This window comes from Monopterus albus, unplaced genomic scaffold (genome assembly GCF_001952655.1).
Source record: "Monopterus albus unplaced genomic scaffold, M_albus_1.0 scaffold17.1, whole genome shotgun sequence".
NCBI lineage: Eukaryota > Metazoa > Chordata > Actinopteri > Synbranchiformes > Synbranchidae > Monopterus > Monopterus albus.
This window is the reverse complement of record NW_018127897.1, coordinates 526,395-546,026: the sequence shown is the minus strand read 5'-3', so window position 1 is coordinate 546,026 and position 19,632 is coordinate 526,395. Positions and strand designations below refer to the sequence as shown.

At 39.5% G+C, this 19,632-nt stretch overlaps 1 protein-coding gene across 1 annotated transcript in view; it reads left to right on the top strand.

Moving 5' to 3' along the window:
* The window catches only part of igdcc4 (immunoglobulin superfamily, DCC subclass, member 4), a 51,807-nt gene that overhangs the window by 5,898 nt on the left and 26,277 nt on the right, over window positions 1-19,632 (top strand). The window contains 1 exon segment of the mRNA XM_020592385.1: window positions 15,636-15,950. Coding sequence (XP_020448041.1) covers window positions 15,636-15,950 — 315 coding nt within the window.

Genomic DNA, 19,632 nt, shown 5'->3' with positions numbered 1-19,632 from the left:
TTTGCCTGGTTGACATTTTTCTTCACTACCTCCTATAGGCCTAGATCCCACTGCTGCCACCAACTGTGATAGATTAAACCCGAGCAGCTGAAAAATAGGAGGCAGACTCAAAAACATCATCAGGTTTCCAAATAGATGACTTATTTAAAAGTGTTCCACCAAGTTACACATGCTCCCCAAGAAATATCTATAAAACAACAAAATAGTTAACTTCACATAACTGACAAGAACTCAACTCAAATAACACAACTTAAACTACCAGCACATACACACATCTACACTTACTTAACCAATGTTATTAGTCATCAAGACCAGTAAACAACACAGTCATTAGGGGTGACTTAGTGTGTGTGTGTGTTTTGTTATGTTCTGAAAGTGAAGCATGACTGTCATTAGTGTTGGTAGTTGTGTGAACTGAGGCTGGTTGTGAGTCAGGGGCCCTGTTTGTGTGTGTGTTCACAGTCCATACAGTGCTGCAATTATTAATGGATATAATAAAATAAACATCTGCAGTCCTGCATGACTTGATGAGCAATTACTGATTATTGTATTGCCTTTACACATGATGAAGTGTAGACAAGAATATAAAAATATCTCAAGTCCATTTACCTTTGATGCACCAAATTTCTTTATATTGATATGGCTGAAGATGTGTGCCTGGCTCAGGAGAAGTACTGCAAAGATGGCGCCAGTGTGTATGGCCTGCCGTCTACTGCTCCTAATTCTGTTTGTTTTTGTGTTGTATTGTTCACTTTTTATCCGGAATGGCGACTCTCTTTTGTCATATGACCGTCAAACTCTGCTGAATCTGCGATGGGATGTTTCACACTTTGTGCAGTTTGATCATCCCAGGCACAAGTCCCTACCTCCGTTTTTATCAGGAATACCCGCTTACCTTCGCCACATTCCATATCTCCTATTCAGGAGGAGGAGGAGGAGGCAGAGACGTCGGGGCAGGCGAGGTGGACAGCTGGTAAGGCTAATGGCCTTGTTGGCAAGTTTTTCCTCGACTTCTTTGATTCAGTGTGCTTCGACTGCCAGCCTCTGGATTTTCTTTGTGTGACTGAGACCTGGCTAGGTGTGGGTGAGTCCAGTGCTCTTCTTGAACTACAGCCACCTGACTGTACTTTTTTTTTAACTCCCCGAGACCATCGGGCCATGGAGGGGGAATAGCAACTGTTTATAAAATGACTTTTAAATGCAAGCAGATTTCATTATTACCTTCCTTCTCCAGCTTTACAGCTTTGAGTTGTCCTTATTTGAGCTGGGTCATTCTCCGGCCTTATTGTGGGCTGTGATTTATCGCCCACCTAAGTTCAATAAGGATTTTATATGTGACTTTTCTGAATTCTTGGTCAATTTTATGCCCAGATATGACCAGGTTTTAATTATTGGGGATTTTAATATCCATGTTTGCTGTCCGGACAAACCTTTAGTTAAGGCTTTTTTAGACCTTATTGACTCTTTTAATCTTACACAATTTGTGGCTGGTCCCACCCATGAGCATGAGCACACCTTGGATCTTGTCTTATCGTATGGTGTGCCAGTTCATGAATTATAAATTTGTGATGCTGTGTTCGCAGATCATTTGTCTGTGTTATTTGAAATTGATTTTATTTGTGATACAACTGCACCCTGTGCTATTCCACGGTTTTGCCGTATGTTTAATTCTTCCACTTCTGTTCAGTTCTCTGCTTTGTTTATTGAAAATTTTGTAATTTCTGACTCTGCAGACACAGAGGAGCTTGCACTAGATTTTCACTTTACTTGTCAGGCTGCTATTGATGTGGTGACACCACTGAAGGTTAGGCGGCCTAGGGCTAAGTTTGAGCCCTGGTGTCCCGCGCTGCCAGGCATGAGTGTCGCAGGGCTGAGCGCAGGAGGAGAAAAGATAAATTACAGGTATCACTTCAGATACTAAGAGACTCTTGGCATCATTATCAGAAAATTGTGAAAACTCTTAAAAGAAATTATTTCTCTAACATTCAGTCGAACTGTCATAAGCCTCGTGTTTTGTTTAAGGTTATTGATTCTGTTCTGAATGTTCCTCGGGTTGCCTGTGTTGAGTCCTCCTCTGCCCTTTGTCAAAAATTTTTACATTTCTTGAATGATAAGGTTCTTTCTACTAGAGCTCAAATGGTTGTGGGGCCTTTTGTCCTTTCTATTATTAATAGTAGCTTATCCTCTGGGCTGGTCCCAAGGAATTTTAAACACGCGGTGGTGCAGCCATTGATTAAGAAACCTGGTCTGGTTCTTACAGTGCTTGCTAATTTTCGGCCTATTTCTAATCTGCCATTTCTTTCCAAGGTTCTAGAGAGGATAGTTTACACTCAGTTACTGGCTTTTTTGGTAAGGCATAATATTCTCGAGCTCTTTCAGCTAGGGTTTAAAACCCTGCACAGTACCGAATCTGCTTTGGTGAAAATTTTAAATGATATTTTTCTTGCCACCGACTCAGGGAACTTTGTCGTCCTAGTGCTCCTTGATTTAACCGCTGCTTTTGATACAGTAGATCACAACATACTTATTTCTTGTTTAGAGCACTGGGTGGGTATTTGAGGCATAGCTTTAGAACGGTTTCGGTCTTACCTTAAGGATCGAACCTTTTGTGTAAAGCTTGGTGAAGCTATGTCTTTCTCTGAGCCCCTTTTGTATGGGGTTCCACAAGGCTCGGTCCTTGGACCCCATCTTTTTTCTCTCTACTTTCTCCCACTTGGCTCTGTACTTAGGAAATACGGTATTTCCTCTCATTGCTACGCAGATGATAGCCAGCTCTATTTACCAGTCACAAAGACAAATTCTTGTGTTAGGCCACTGCTTGAATGTTTTCAGGATATTAAATCTTGGCTCGCTCTTAATTTTTTGAAGCTCAATGAAGAGAAGACTGAGGTGATGGTGTTCGGTGATACTGTTGGGTCTCCCTTCATTGACTTGGGCTTTTTAATTCAATATAACAAGAAAAATATTTCAAACTTGGGGATTAAGATGGACCCCGGTCTAAAATTTGATTGCCAAATTGCAGCTGTTGTAAAATCTAGTTTTTTTTTCAGTTAAGGCAGTTGGCCAAAGTTAAATCAATGGTCTCCAGACGGCCCTTTGAGACACTAATTCATGCTTTTATCACCACCTGACTGGATTACTGCAATGCACTGTATCTGGGGATTAGCGAGTTTTCTATCACTTGCCTCATGGTCCAAAACACTGAAGCACGTCTTTTAACAGGCACACATAAATATGAACACATTTCTCCAGTCTTGGTTTCCTTGCACTGGTTACATGTCCATTTTAGGATCCACTACAAAATTTTATTATTTGCTTTTAAATCCCTCCATGGCCTCGCACCTCCCTATTTATTTGACTTGCTTCACTGGCATACACCTACGCGTTCCCTGAGATCCACCAATCAGTTTTTTTTGAGTGTGCCCAGAACAAAGCACAAGCTTAGAGGCGATCGTGCCTTTGTGGCTGCTGCTCCCAAATTATGGAACGATTTACCACTGCCCATTAGACAAGCCTCTTTGCCGGTTTTTAAGTCCCTATTGAAAACTCATTTATTCTCGATGGCGTTTTGATACTATTTATTGGTGTGATCTTATCTGTATTGATTGATATCTTATTTTTGTGTTGATTTTATCTGTATTGACTGATGTCCGATATTGGTGTTGATTTTATCTGTCCTTGTAAGTTGTGTTTATTTTTAACGTATATTGTTAATCACACTGTACAGCACTTTGGTTCGTCTCGGTTGTTTCAGTGCTTTATAAATAAAGTTGGTATGGTATGGTATGATATGAAAAATGTTTACACTAACTTTCTGACAGTTTGAATGAACTCTTATTAAATATCTACATGCAGTCCTCCTACTCATGTTTGTGTACCCGCAAGTGCTGATAGACCTCACATGATGCTTTTCTGCACTGTTCAGCTTATAGTCACACAGTTCAGACATGCCCAGTGCAACAGCAACTGGGCATGTCTACCAATTTCCTACAATTCCATAGGAGCAGCATAGTGTGATATAAGATTAAGAGGAAAAGTACTTCACATTAATTTATTTTCCTGTACCAGATATCATTCATTTTCATAACTGATTATTCTGCATGTTTATGATAAGAACCTGGATTACCACAGCAGACACAAGTGCTGTTTTGTGCATAGTTAGCAAGGCTACTGAAAATGAGCCTACTGATGCTTTTGGCTGCCTTATTCAGAATTGTGACCTTTGCTCTGTACATTTTAACGCTCCATAGAAATTTTTCTTTTGGTGGCAGAGATGAAGAGAATACTAGTGTGTGCCACAACATGGCCAAATGGAATTATGAGGAAAATTTTATTTACATTAAACCTGCAATAACTGAGTCTTTGGGAGGATGGTATGGTGAATGGTTGCTTATTTATACATTGATTAGCCACAATATTAAAGGATCTGCTGGTAATGTCTTGGTGCGAGACACCAGAAGACGCCTTCAGAGGTTTTGTGGAGTCCGTGCCTCAGTGGGTCAGAGCTTTTTTGGCAGCACATGGGGGACCCATACAATATTAGGCAGGTGGTTTTAATAGTGTGTGATTTTTGTAATTCCAGTAGTTAAAGCAACATTATCATTCACACTGACCACCTGGCAAACACACGTTCAGTACTCTTTCTTTTTGACCTCGGTTATGGGTCTCTAACAACTCCTGACAGAAACATGTCTTTTTCTTAGCTGCTAAATGCTCCACTCTGTTCAGCAGCTAGTCATAGACTGTCTGTCTGCCATTTGGTGCTGAGTAGTTCGTGTACAGTGGGTTGTTTATAGTTTTGTTCACTCTGTCGTCCAGAGCTATGTGAGAATGAACCAAACGTAGCAAGAAAGCTACACACTGAACTAAAACTTTGAGCTGAGAGGAACCGGACATTCACAAAAATATAAAAAAATATTGACTATTGCTTCTTTAAAGGCAGAAATAGGCAAAAATCCTAGTAACCATGCAACAATATGTCCCAGGCATAAAACATAGAGTATGTGTTCTTTACCCTTTTCACTAGAGCTTTTTTGTAGCTTTATTTAACATGTTACTCTGTTAAAAATAATTTTAATAAACAAAATAATATAGAATATGCCATTGCTGTTGCAATTCCAAGTATGCCCCCTTGGATTACACCTGTTTGATCAGAAATAGGATGGATTAAATTACATTCTCTTTCTGTAAAATAGATGTAAACATGTCATCTGAGTTGCTCTTCTAGGCAAAACCAATGTTATTTCTCTGACTATCTCAGGTCAAACAATGTCATCTTAGCAGCTTCTTTTATGCAAAGTTCATCTTTGCAAGAAGAAGAAGAAGCTTAGCTTGTAGGAAATCTACTGCTGAAGTGACCCCATGCAATGTTAGACATGGTGGTGGGAGGGAAGTGGCTACTGAGTCAACCATTTATTCCACAGACTGTAATGGGTACTGTGGGGCAAAGTCCATTCTCTAGCTTAAATATCATGGAGATGTAAAGTTGCACAAGGGGACATATTTTCCCCCTGGCACGTGTCAAAGAAGATATTTTGTAGTGAACTTAGTGTGTCAGAAACACTGTATCATACTTTCAGAAAATCTGTAGAAGGCCATGTGTCATAAAATTTAATGTTTTACTATAAAATGCACAATTTTCTGTCACAGTCACAGAGGTTGCTGCCTGCTACAAAGTAGAAGGACAAATCATACCTGAGCTACATTGAATTGCATGAATTGAATGAATGCATCCAATTTATTTAGAATACAAATTTGAAAATTGACAACATTTTAAATGGAATGTTTGTTTTATGTTCTTCTGCTTATGCCACAGTACACCAAAACAGTGTCAAGCAAAGCAGACTGAAATGTACCTTTATTGATTCTTGGACAAGTCAAACAAGATAGTAACACAAATCTGTGAGATAAAATCCTACATTTGCATCAAGATAGCAGCTCGAAATTGTTATAGAAAGTGCAACATAAATTGTGATTAGAATCTTAAAGTTAATCTTTATGGCTCATATTGTTTCACATTTTCAGCAGAAACAAAGCAGCATCAGCACCCCAGTGATGTTTTCTTCTCATAGCATGTTTTATTTCTGCATATACTGTAGGTTAGTGACTGACCTGTGGCCACATAGCACCTTCAATGGAGCAGTTGGGTTTAAGGGACTTGCTCAAGGGCACCACAGTGGTGTTAAGGAGGGTGGGGCAAGCACTGGACTCCAGGGATTGAACTGGTGCCCCCCGCCCCCGGTCACCAGGTCGCTTCAATAACTGACCCATGTTGTTCTTATTCTGATAAATGCAGTAGCTAAATGTAGAGTGTACATTATTCCCACTTTTATCTCACTGTTAAATCAATCACCTTCATGTCCTATTGCAAATTGAGAGATCATATCTTTATGAAAACACCAACTTAATGGCATTTCTAATTTAATTGTAGACTAAATTGTATGTTTGTGTAGTATTTTTAATGACTATGTTCTAGTTGTTAGCATTGTTTTAACTTCATCTGTGCCTAGACTTTTCATGCTCTTTCAGTATTTCTGTGAACATGCATACTCAGATCTTTTGAGGCTTCCAGCCAGAGCTTGTCAGACAGCAGTGCCTGTGGAGAATAGCTCATTACACATTAGTGGTAAATTAACTATTTGCATGTGTGTATGTGTCTTTACTGAGGTACACACCCAGTGTGCCTGCTTGCTTGCTTGTGTATATGTGTGGGTGTGTCAGCTGCGATTTGTGAGTGCATCTTGATCCCCTCCCCAGAGGGCCCATGCTAAATTAGGATGCATATTATTTAAAGATGGCCTGGGCTGAGTTTCAGCTGGGTATATTTGTGCAGTGAATATGTTGATTTTTATGGTGTCCTGTGTGCGCCTGTTCATGCTGCCAGGGAGGCAATCTTAAGCACGGAGGTGTTTGTATGAAAGGAAATGAAGTCATGAGCTTGATTTTGTCTGCTATGAATTCAAATGATATGCTCTCTTGGGATGTTCAAAGTATTTAGGTGAATTTATTTTGTCAGTGCTTTTTTAATAGCATAGCCTCTTACAAGTATCTAAAAATAAGACTGTGAGCTGAAGAGTGTGTAATTTCACTAAGCATACATGCATGTATTTATGACTAGCCTGTGTTCTCTTTTCATTTTCTGGCTCATATTGTTTTCCAGTATATTGTGATTTTATACATCAACCACTCTCGGGTGATGCACATTTCTGGGTTTGTCTATGGATCTTTTGAACATAAATATCACAAGATCTATAAATATAGAGCCTGAGAGTGCAAATGGCATTTGGAATTTAGACCATTAGACAAGCCATATTACATCTCATGTGTAAGATGAGAGATTGTTTTTGCAGCATGTGGCTAAGCTTTCTTGATATCTCGCTATCTGAGGGAGAACAGCCACGTCACACTTAAGTCACACCCTTTTGGTTTCCACTTTACAGTATAGGCAAAATTGTCATATGTAGGAACATTATAATCTTGTACTGTATGTGCCTGTACTAACAATATAACTTCATTCGCATGTGAGCCATATAGAAGACTGGTAGAAATGTAGACTGGTATAGAAATGTTACAAGATGGCCCTTGTTAAATAAACAATTAAGGTGCTAATAGTAATTTTCTCCTACACCAGCTCTTGCACTGAGTTGCACCATTATTGCATATAGAAATCAAACATTGATGTGTCAGGCTTTTTCCGCTTTGGAAATGCTACTTCTGTTCATTCTTTGATCCCAGGAGCACAAATTGATAGTGTGGTGCTGCAACTCAGTAGAGGTTATGCTTTTTCATCCTGTTGGCTTACTAGGTCATTGAAAGTTTGCCACACAGAGTAATTGATAAAACTATACATGATGGGATTTTGAGCCGGTGCTCCAGGACACAGTTACACTGAGGCTGCTATTTGTTATTTCACCTGAGCCTTATCCAGCACCAACCTCATTCTAAGGTCGAATCGTAATCTCATTTAAATCGCAGCGCTAGCTCTAGCCATAGCCCCAACTCCATTATCTACATGTCACCCATGAAAAGAGTGATCAGTAAAGCTGCAGTAATATTTTGTGTAACGAGGTTACAGAACATCTAAATGAGGCACTTAGCTCTTTTTGATAGTGGTCGCTCTGTAATTTAACATATTTACTCAGGGATTAGTTAGATTATTTATTTATTTGCTTGTTAAATAGTGTGTCACTAATAAGTCAAACTGGTAAGCTCTGCATACTTGGTGCAACTTGATTTCACACTAGATTTGTTTTTATTAGTTTGGCATTTACTGTATTCTGTCAGTGTAGGCTGTTGTTGGAGTTACACTGGTGGTGGCTGCGTAGAATGTCGGTAATTAGAGATAAATATTGCAATGTCAGTCCTGAGTTGTAGATTTGCTGTAGAGTTATGGTATATTAATGAGCACACTGTGCAGAAGAAATTCACAAGCACAGAAGACAAATGATTTAAACAGCACAGTGCATCACAGTCGGTGATGGTGAAGCCTGTTCACTGCAGTATTCCCCTCCTCGGTGTACATACTAGGCAGTGTCTGTAGCAGCCTCATTCATCATCCTAATCTTGTGTGAGATGCTCAACCCTGATCTTTACACATTGAGTATTATGAAGCTTAGCAACTTCTCCGTAATCCTTTTAGCCTTTGGGTTGCCTGCTAGACGTTTATTGGTGGTGTCTTCTTGTCTGTTGGCTAGAATGAACTGCTGGTACTTTTTCAAGTGAAACCTCTATAGGTGCTTGATTAAATTGGTTGTATTGTATGACTCAACTGTACTTCCACCCCTCAGCAATGCTGGCTTTACAAAAATTACAAGTAGCTGTTTTGCTTTTCAGCACTTCCAGAATTAAAATACGTCCAAACAGACATTTTAGTCAAATCAACAGCTAATGTTATTTGCTCACTAGGTTACAGACTGAAGTTGCCACAACTTTATGGTAATATTGGAATGGAATCATGATCAGTAACGTGTCTCATGTTGCGTTATGTTAGGTTACACCAGGTTCCTGGTCCAGTGCAAGCTGTGGACTGGAATTAGGATCGGTAAGTAAATGTGCCCCTGTCCCTTAACGTGGAGCCCTTAATGGTAATAAAGCAAGTCTGTCTTTATGTACTGGATAAACATAGTCAACTTCCCGATGCCCACAGAAAGAACATTCGATTTGAATTCCACTGGCTTTCTGACAGTGAAAGTGAGTGTGTGTGTGTTTGTGGTTAAGATGTTCGAAGAACCCTGCTGTATCCTCTTGGGAGGAAACACAGCTGGAACTTGACACGGCAGCTGTTCAGATTGTTGAGTGACTCACAGCCTCACTGTGGATTGTGAAATGTTGAACCCTCTGTATGCGGTGTTGCTTAACTAGTAAACTGAGTTTTAAATTGTTATCAGAGCTATTTAAGAAAAAGAAGGTAGAATGTATAGCACACTTTAGACTCATGAGTGTTTTACATTTTAACCAAAATAGCTTAATGTCCAAGACAGTATTTTTTAATATGAAGTCAGAGATGAATCAATGAAGATAAAAGCCTAAATAAATATTAAGTGAGACTCTATTTGTTGTTCTTGCACTGGCATTTCCACCTGAACACTGAAACATGAAATTCTCCATCTCCCTGCAAGGTTTTTGTCCTTGCTGGCTCTCTGCTCAAATGATCACAACTGTGGCTTCAGGAAATATTGATTTTATTTTGTCTGTGTGGGTTTTAGCCACGGGCACATGTAACTGCAAGAGTTTTTTGTTATCAATATAAATAACTGAATTAGCAAACAAAGGCACCGCTTGAAACAAAAACCAAGCAGTAGTTGAGCTTGGTTTGAGGCATTCAGACCTACCCTGCCACCTCCCCACACACAGAGTACACACAGTTGCCTTGCTGTAAACTACTCAGTGCTATCAATCAGACCATCTGTCCCAGTCCAGCCTGTATTTAGGTTTCACTGCATAGTTATACAACCCTGTTTTTCTGAGACAAGTACAGCCTACATGCATGATGCAATATACATCCTTCAGGGAAAACTCCTAGCAATTATCTACTGCTGCTGTGTCAATTTAGCAGATGCACAAGGCAATCTGGTTATCACTGCTTTTGAGTGCTTTAGTAGTCCCTCTTGACAAAAGCATCTGTAATCACATTCTAATGCTCGTTCAATTGAATCTCAGGGCTGCCCTAATCTTATCTGAATGGTTCAGTCTTCTATTCCATTCTATCAAATGGAGTCTCATTCTTTCTCATTTTCTACTTCTTATCTTCACATACTTCACCTTTTCGAGTTTGTAACCTCTTTCTGTTTGCTTGATACATGATGCTAATTTAACATGCAACACTGTATTACTCAAAATGTAACATGACTGATGGGACATCTGCAAGGCGGTTGTCATTTAGCACGGCCCATGAGCTGATTTCGTGTGCTATTTTGTACGCTTGCGTAATGACTGCACCTGTCATATCTCCATCCTATGATTGTGAGTCATGATGCGTGCTTTTGGACCGTATTCACATCTATAGCCACATACTAAGAGCTATTATTTAGTCTTTCGAAATCATTACACACATTTCCTAATTCTGATAATTTTACTGAACTGCCTAATCAGCATAAACACTGCCTTCACTGGGTCTCTCCCACTCATCTTAGTGGAAGCTCATTAATTCATGGAAAATATCAAAAAGAAAAAAACCACCAAGGAAAAATGCATAAAGACAGCATTTGAAGCTGCACTGGCTTTGTGCTTCCAGGAAAATAAAGCCTCATATGCTATACTATTTATATCAGTGTGTCAGTATCAGGTTTATGGAAATTCATTATATGAAGCAACAGTTTTTGGACTCTTTCAAGACTCTCTGTGTGTAGTTTCTAAAAGGCCTGAGGACTCATTCACTTTATAGGTCATTGAAACCTGAGCTGTGGCCTCAGGGTCATGGGGCGTCCAGCCTCTGATGACAGTGAGCTGGGCCTGATAAAATATTTGCTGTAGTGTTAGTTCACTCTCTTCCTCCTGTTCCTCCTCTTTCTAAAACATTTTATGAATAGGAGATCCATTAACAGAAATGTGTACTGACAGTGCCGCTCTTCTAACGTCTCCATCTCCCCTGTTTCGATATTTTGGTTTATGTCTTTTTTTGTGTGCATCTGATAATGAATAGGACTACAGATCAGCCTTTACTATGCCCAGTTCTCTATTTATACAGCAGTACTGTGGAGACACACTAAACGTCTGGTTTACATCCATAAAACCTTAGGGTTTGTACCACCACTGTATTCTTCCATCATTGAAACTGCTGTTATTCGCACCATTAGAGAGCTATTTTGAATTCAGATAAGGTGTCAAAATTGTTACTGACCAGGTAAAATACAGTAATTTACCATTTACAGCTAACATGTTTGCTTTTTTGTTTTTTTTTATGTTTGCCTCCTGTTGTTTGTTCATCTCTATTTCATCCTCTCTCCTTTTTGAAAACCGCTGTCCTCTCTCCACTTAGAGTAAGCTATGAACCTGTTGGCACAGTGCCATCACGATCCATTCACTACAGCTCAGCAAGACTACACAGCCCCTATTATATCCCAAAGTGCACCCTGTCCTTTACAGCGATTCCCACTTGTACAGTAAAATGGCAAAATGACCACTTCACAGATCCCCCCTCTTCACCGCATGTGTCCCCATCAGATATTGGCGGTCATTGTGCGGGTGTACATGTGTCACTGTGTGTTGTAACGAGTGTGTGTACATGTTGATGTGTGCATATACGTGTACATGTATGTATGCCGCACATGGCCACCAACATAAAGCACATTGAAGTTTTTGGAGCAAATGTATGTGTGAATAACACATTTTATTCGCAAATTAAATAACCACTACTTTAAATATAATATTATCATCTTGATATTCTTATTTACTTTTTCAAAGGATAGTAGGTCATGCTAGTCTAGTTCTGAAAGTGTTATAGTAACCTTTCTAGGTTGGATACATATGTTTTATTTTATCCTATTATAAAATTTGTTTTACACAGGTAAAGATGTCCAAACCTTCCAAAAAGGAAATGTGTGTTTTCTTTCTTCTTCTATTTTGCATGGTCTTTATCACATGTCAGTCCAGTTTTATGAGAAGTAATGGTTTCTATATTCAATGCAGAGGATGATCTCCACCTCTTGCCAAAAGAAACCATTGACAGTGAGCTGGAAAATGGATGCTAATGTTTTAATGACTTAATGAGACCTAATTAGATGAAACTGGACAGTGGAAGAGAGGAGCTGTGGAGGTGATTGGTATCCATGTGTGTTGGCTCACTCATGTGCAAGTGTTTTGGTTCCTGCAAGATAACGGACATTATTTATTTATTTTTTATAAGTCTTTGTTTGTATGGGTTTTGGTTGTGTATGTTTGAATTTATATTAATGTCCAAAGCATGTGTGTGTCAGAGCGCTGTGCTGAAGCCATTCTAAGTATTATCCAACCTCTTCATCAGGAAGTGATGGTGGGGGGGGTCAGGTCTCATTTAATCAAAGAAAAAAAAATATCTCCCATTAACTTAATTAAACCAATGCTAGAGAAAGAGGAGCTGTGTGTGTGTCTCTGCGTGCACACACCTCTGTGAAGAAACCTCTAAGCCAAATTCACAAAAGGGGCAAATGAGAAAGTTCAACTGAGATGACTTACAGGTTCACATGAAATTATGTAATGATTTTATTGAAAAGACATTAGAAGTGACTAAATGTCAGTTCAAAGTATTTGCCAGCTGTAATATACAGTATTGAAGTATGAAGTACTATTGCCAAGAAGTCTGATGCAAAGGGATGCTGTAAAACCTTTTAGCTGCTGAAAATATAGTTTTAAAGTTATGTTAAAATAAAGGTTATAATAATAAGTTTTAAAGTTATGTTAAAATAAAGGTTATAATAATAAAACTATTCAATTAAATGAAGTTGTTTTAAGAGAGGTGAGATGACTTTTCTGGGCTATGCTATAAACTGCTTTAACAATAAACTTTGGGGAAAAAACAAACTGTAAAGCTACCAGACTCTTCCCCATTATATCAGTGAAACCTTTAGAATCCACAGGTTTTGTTCACTTTCTGAGCAACATCTGTCCGGCCAGGCATTGTTAGACTGAGCAATCTGTCTACACAGGGCCAGTGGTGAGCCATCATCCCAACAAGTCCTCTAACCTAAATAGCCATTTCCTGGCCCTCTGATACACAATAGTATGGAGCAGTGCCACTATGGCAGCGTTATGGTTACAATAATAAACACAACCTTAAGCATGACTGTTAAGGTTAAGGCTTAGTGAAATACTGTGGCTCACTGTAGGTTAAAGCACACCCTGTTAAAGCTAGAGGGCCCTCATCGTCATGGCTAACATAATAAACACACATTTAAGATTAAGGAATGCCATGGATAAAAGATTTAACATTGACTATCTGTTCAAATGGGAAATGAAGACTTATCTCCTATGTCAAAGTCCCTCTCATCTATGTTTGTGCATCTATATACGTCACCTGACTTTTCCTTCCTTCATAATTACTATGACTCCTAGGTGTTGCCTAACAATAAAATATCACAATTGGTCATTATAACTTTAACAGATGACCTACAGTATAGGATTTTTTTTTCTATGGGAGGGTGGGCTTGTTATCCCATACTGTATATCGTATCTCATGGTAGCTGGGTACTTCCACATGTTTCTTGGCCAAAAGAACTTTTAAATTATCTTGTGCTTCTGAGTTTTGTTAATGATACTTTTAGTTTGTATGCATAAGCTACCAAATAATTTCTGCAAGGTTTTATTAGCTCCTTCACACAACTGTGAAAACTAGATGAAAGTGATACATTATTTCTCTCCCGATGGTTTTGCCAAACCTAAGTTCAAATTAGTGCTTTGAGAATAACTTTCACATTCACACAGACTGCCTTCATCAGTTGGAGGACACAGCTGCTGACAGTAGCAAACCAAACACCTCCGCGTTTATTGTCTTTGTATACACATACACAACACATGCAACAGTAATTTCTCTACAGAGGTGGGTGAAAGTACTTAAGAAAGTAATATAGAATTCTTTTAAACCAAAGAGAGGCAACTCAGGCCAAAGCTCCAAGGATGATACTGATGTAAATTGTCAAAGTGGACAAACTTCAGGCAAAAAAACTAAACCTAATATCTCAAGGTGAAATGTTTTTAAAAAATCATATTCATATGTCAAATATAAACATAGAATAGACAATTAGGAACAGTGAAACAAGGAGATAAGATCCAGTGTTTGCAGTGATGTATTTTCTTCAGACTTTACCTCGTGTGTCTGTTTTTCCTGATAACCGAAATGCCTTTATTAATATGATGCTTTACAATTACTGTTAAGCTCCTGAATATACATCTTTTTAAAATGTTTTATTTGCAGCCTTTCTTAATAAAGTACAAACATATCAAAGCTTTTACACTTTACATGCACACTAAGAGAAGCACATTTACTAAGTTGTTTCACTGTACTATCATAGTAATTTTCTCCATCAAGGTAATGTAAGTTTATTGCTTACTTACACATATTACAAAATGAACAATGTATAAAGAAATGCATGCACATTAAAAACATTAACAATAGATCATGCATGCAGGATAAAGCTAATATGTGTAATCGACTGCATGTGGTGCAATATGGATCTACTGGCCCTTCCTTTTTCAGGTTGTATTCCTAACATTTTAATGCAGCAGCCTCATAAAAGATAATTAACTGCCTTTATGTCTGTCTTGTCTTCAGTTCTTCTCATCTCTCATCACTGATTCTGTCATGATCTTTCTCTTTTTGTTTTTCATTCGATCTCTTTTATCCTAAGATCTCTACTAGTTTTCCTTTTATTTCTCTAGCTTGTTATTCAAAGAAACATTGCTGTTCTTGTGTTTGATTCTGTTGTGAATGCATTTATTTGCATTCACATTCATTTGCACCTTTCGTTAAGTTATGTCACATTTAATGAACCTTTTATATAGACCTATTAAGTTGCTAACAATAATCCGATGATGAAGTTTTGCCCCGATAAAACCACTGATTGCAGTTTATGTAGCACTCTGCTGCTCATCTCACACCACCTGCTCATCAGCCACGCACTCCAGGACTTCCCCTGTCTCTCACTGACTTTAATGTCCTACTGCTGACATACAAATCCCCTCATGCTGCTACAGCCATTTTATTTGTAAAGCTCCTCCTCATTTTCCTCTTCTGGCCTCTTCTCTGTCCCCTAAACACCCTGCCTCTGGAATGCACCATCGGTGCTGCCAACACTATCAACTGTATTGAATTTATATTATGACATGACAAATTGCACAAACACTGAAACAGATAAAGTAGACAAAAATATCCAAGCAGGGCAAATGATACAGATGTAAGAAAGCAGCAATAATCAGATCAATAAATAAAAAATAAGCAGTATTTAACTTATAGTTGAGCTGTGATGTGGTTCACAGAACAATGAAAAGGTTTCAGTGGTTGCAGCAAAGCTCTGTATATACACTGTGCACAAGTTACATTGACAATGTACCAGAATGCAATATACAGTAGGATCACTTTTTTTTTTAAGAAAGATGAACTATGCTGAGCCTACACTGTTGTGGGTAGAATGCATAACTCATTTTTTTTTCTTTGTTCCAAATAGAAAAGCCAGTTTCAGTGGAGCTGAGCTGCGGGGCTGGGCCCGGCCATGTAGTGTTGGAGCCAGGCTTGCCCCTCTTGCTGGACTGCAATCTGGGAACCAGCGATACACCTTTTAATGTCACCTGGTTTCAAGATGGTCAGCCCCTGCCTCTGGAGGGGCATGACTACCTGCAGTATTTGGCCAGTGGATCCCTCCTTCTGCAGGCTACCTCCAAGGATGAGCACCCTCCCCAGGACTTGGAGGGGGGCTACAGCTGTGTGAGTGCCAGCGCGCTTGGAGCCCTGACCAGCCGGACTGTTAATGTGCTCTTGGCAAGTAGGTATCAGCAACACCTGGAGCACCTTCATTTATTTTGGGTGCTTTGGTTTCCTACCACATTTTTAACACATTCAGTTTAGGTGAGCTGGATGCTCAAAACTGTCCCATTGATGAAATACAGATGGCTCTCTCTGTTTGGGTGTGTCAGTTCTGTGATAGATTGCTGATCTATCCACCCCCATTCTCCTTATGCCAGTATGAATAGGCTCCAGTTTTCATGACCCTGAACAGAATACATGTAAAACGCTCATAGATAGCAACTGCTATTTTATTTTCCTTACACATGTTAGCATGTGGGGTGGCACAGCGGGGTGTTCATGAAGATAACAGCGTCATTGTCAGAATATGACCTTCACATGAAGCACATGTTATCTGCCAGCACACAGGACCTTTTCTAATAAAAGTGTATTTTTGAGAGTACATAAATCTGAGTTTATCATACAAACATCTTTGTGCTCACCAAGGCCACAACGGCATTCTTCAACAAGAGCACAGTCTGGAAGCTTTAATCAGAAAAGTGCCCCTGTGACCCTATTCAGGAATAAGCGGTACAGATGATGGATGTTGGATGTTGGCACGTGTTTCTACTGTATTTTGTAATGTGATGGAAAAAAAAAGGTTTGATTCATTCAGCCATTTAAAGCATTCAGTTGAGTATGTATGCAGACACACACACACACACAGAGCAATGTGATTTGTCATATTTGTCAAGGGAATTTCCTTGCATGGATGGAAATGAACTTGATTTTCCTTTGCCTCAGATAGGAGACTTATCCTGGTGGGATGCTAACTATTGTCCTGGGAACAAGTACACTCTTATACAGCAGTCTGATAAAAGGCACAGAGTACAGGAGGAAGAGTGGGTGGAAACAGGAGAAATGAATAGGAAGATACGGGTGTGAGGGATGAGAGGACAGGCTGTAGCTTTTTAATCGCCCCACTATAAGGAGGCCTCTTTCTCTCACACTTCTAAGTGCCTGTCTTTATTTAGTCATTAGCTTTGTGTAAAACGAGACAGTATCTTTTGTGGATGCCTCTGCTTTTGTCAGCTGTCACATGCCTATTTATGAGGAGCTCTTGTTTGAGGGACAATAACGAATAAAAGGGGAGGGAGGAAGGGAATGTTGGATGAATGGTGAGAAGGCAGGAAAGGCCAAAGAAAGTTTATGGTGATGGAGAAAGGGTTCAGAGACCATTAAGGATAACCTTTAGTGTGTGTGTGTTTTGTTTTAAATTAAATCAGCAACTGAAAGATTATGAGATAGATGTGACCAGTGTGAAGGGGGTCGAAGCCAGACAGCATCAACATCGACATTATGCAGACATTCTCATTTCCCACTGCGTCCTCACAACTAGAAATGAGATTAAAGAGAGAACCTAGAAGAGATCACATCTGTGAAAACACATTACCAAAGCCACCTGCTCCAGCTGCCTTGTCACAGAATATGATGCGTGTGGCCTTGTCAAAAAGCATGTGAACATGTCAGAGTGGAAGAGAGAATGTGAAAGAGACCTACACCCTCTTTAAATACAGTCCTTCAGTCTCTAACTCAGAGTTTTCTCTGCAAAGTGCCAGAGGTGGCTGACATTTCCAAACACATCTACAAGTAAATGATGATACTGGGCAAAAAGCAGCTTTAATGTTATCAATGAATCTTTTTGATTATGCAACCTATGAGGTGTATATAAATACTTCCCACTTCCTGCCAGCTTTCACAACATGTTATAATTTGAGCTGATGTCATAACCCTGAAAAGTGTGCTCTCACCTTCAAGCAAACAAATGGGTTTAGTTTACATGCTTTACTTTTAGTGTCCACTTTATACAGTTTCATAGCTTCATCTTTTGTGTTCAAGTTATGCTGCACACACTTTTAATTAATATGGTGTTGTCCTCACACCATGTCTCTGTATCGTCGTGAGTCTCACATGCACTTATCATGTGATATTAATGAACTATCTCAAGGTAAATGTTGCTGTAATCATCCTAATTTTACCACTAAATACATTGTATCTCAAATAGGAGGATAGGATGTGGAGAACCAGTTTTAAGATGGAAAATGGAAATTTAAGTACATCTAAGAAAGATTCCATTTCTTAATGTTGCTAACTGGTGGATTTGCAAGTCAGAAGCGCATATAAAGTATATAAAGGAACACTAAGTTGTAAAAAGGAAATAGTTTTATATTGCACACATTTTCTAGTAACTAATGCAAATCTCTGAGGCTGGGATCATGTTTGATTGAGTTTCACACTGTTACTCAGTCCAATAGCCCAGATATCATGGGTGGAATTATCTACTTGCAGGGGGGCGGGGGGACTGCTGCAATCTGATAGCTGTAGGACCAAAGAATGGGGCATAGATAGAGAGACACACAAAGAGAGAAAGAGTTGGGGTAAAGTCACGGGCAGAAAAGAGAGAGACAGTGAGAGAAAAGCAATGAAAAAATGAGAGGGAGAGGTACAACATGGGGACTTTTTATGTAGCACATAGAGGGGTTACACACTTTGCACAGAGCAGTGCCCGAGGAGCTGGCTGCAAATGTGCCTTGAAAACATAAAAAGACCTTGTTGCTAGGAAACAGTTGGACATTTTTGACCCTCTAGGTGGATTTGTCACCTTTGTCTGGTAGTGTTGCTCTGAAAAATTGCCCAGCATATCACCACAAGTCCTAACAGAACAGTTTTTCAATTTTGCAACATCTGAGTGTGTGTGTGTGTGTGTGTGTGTGTGTGTGTGTGCCTGTGTGTGTGTGCTGCATGGTGCCAGAAGAATCTTCCATGGAATTTCATTGCAGGCCTAGGGACACTCATGGAATCCTGTGAAAAGACTAATATGATTATGCCTTGACAGAAAAACTGGGGGCTGAGCCAGTCCCCACTGACCTCCCGCCACCACCACACACACCCCCACCCTTGGTGCATACACATGAGCATACATAGATGCACACAGTGACCTAGTAATGTAATCACAAGCAGTCTGTGTAGAGGCATCAAGGCACACAGAGCAGGGAACAGCACTAACATCTGCACACATGCACTCAAATTTACACAAGTGCACACACTCACACACACTCAGAGAGCCTGGCACCCTGTCAGGTACTCTCTTGTAGTGTTACAGGTGGTGTGTTTACTTGTGGGCATCACAGTGTGTAATGGCTGGAAGTGGCAAGGGTTAATCATCAACTCGTACTGCAAATGTGGCTACAGTGTTTCTGAATTGAACCAAATGCTTTCTGCCAGGCAAGCACATCAGTCTCTTTGTACTCATTGAGAAACTTTGTTCCCTCAGCGCAGTAGGAAAACACAGATGGCCAGCTTGTTGACATGACTAACAGCTGGTGTGATAGGGGTTAGGGCTGTGTCTTAAGGTCACAGAGGCTTGGAGGGAATCTTTTCTAGAAAACTGGGATAGCGAGGCTTTACAAAATTAATTAACATCAAAGATTGTATCACCTGCAAAACAAAAAAATGTTTTTTTGCATGATGCAGTATGATACATGATGCAAGTATATATAGGGGGAAACATCATACTCAATTAAGAATGCATTACCGAACATAGGAGTGCCATCAAGAGAAATGATGTTACTAATCCCATTGCAAGACATTTTTTCACAGGCATAGAGGCAGTTATGCCTGGAGTGAGAGGTAGCAATACTATTTAAGGAGAGAAAAGAGGC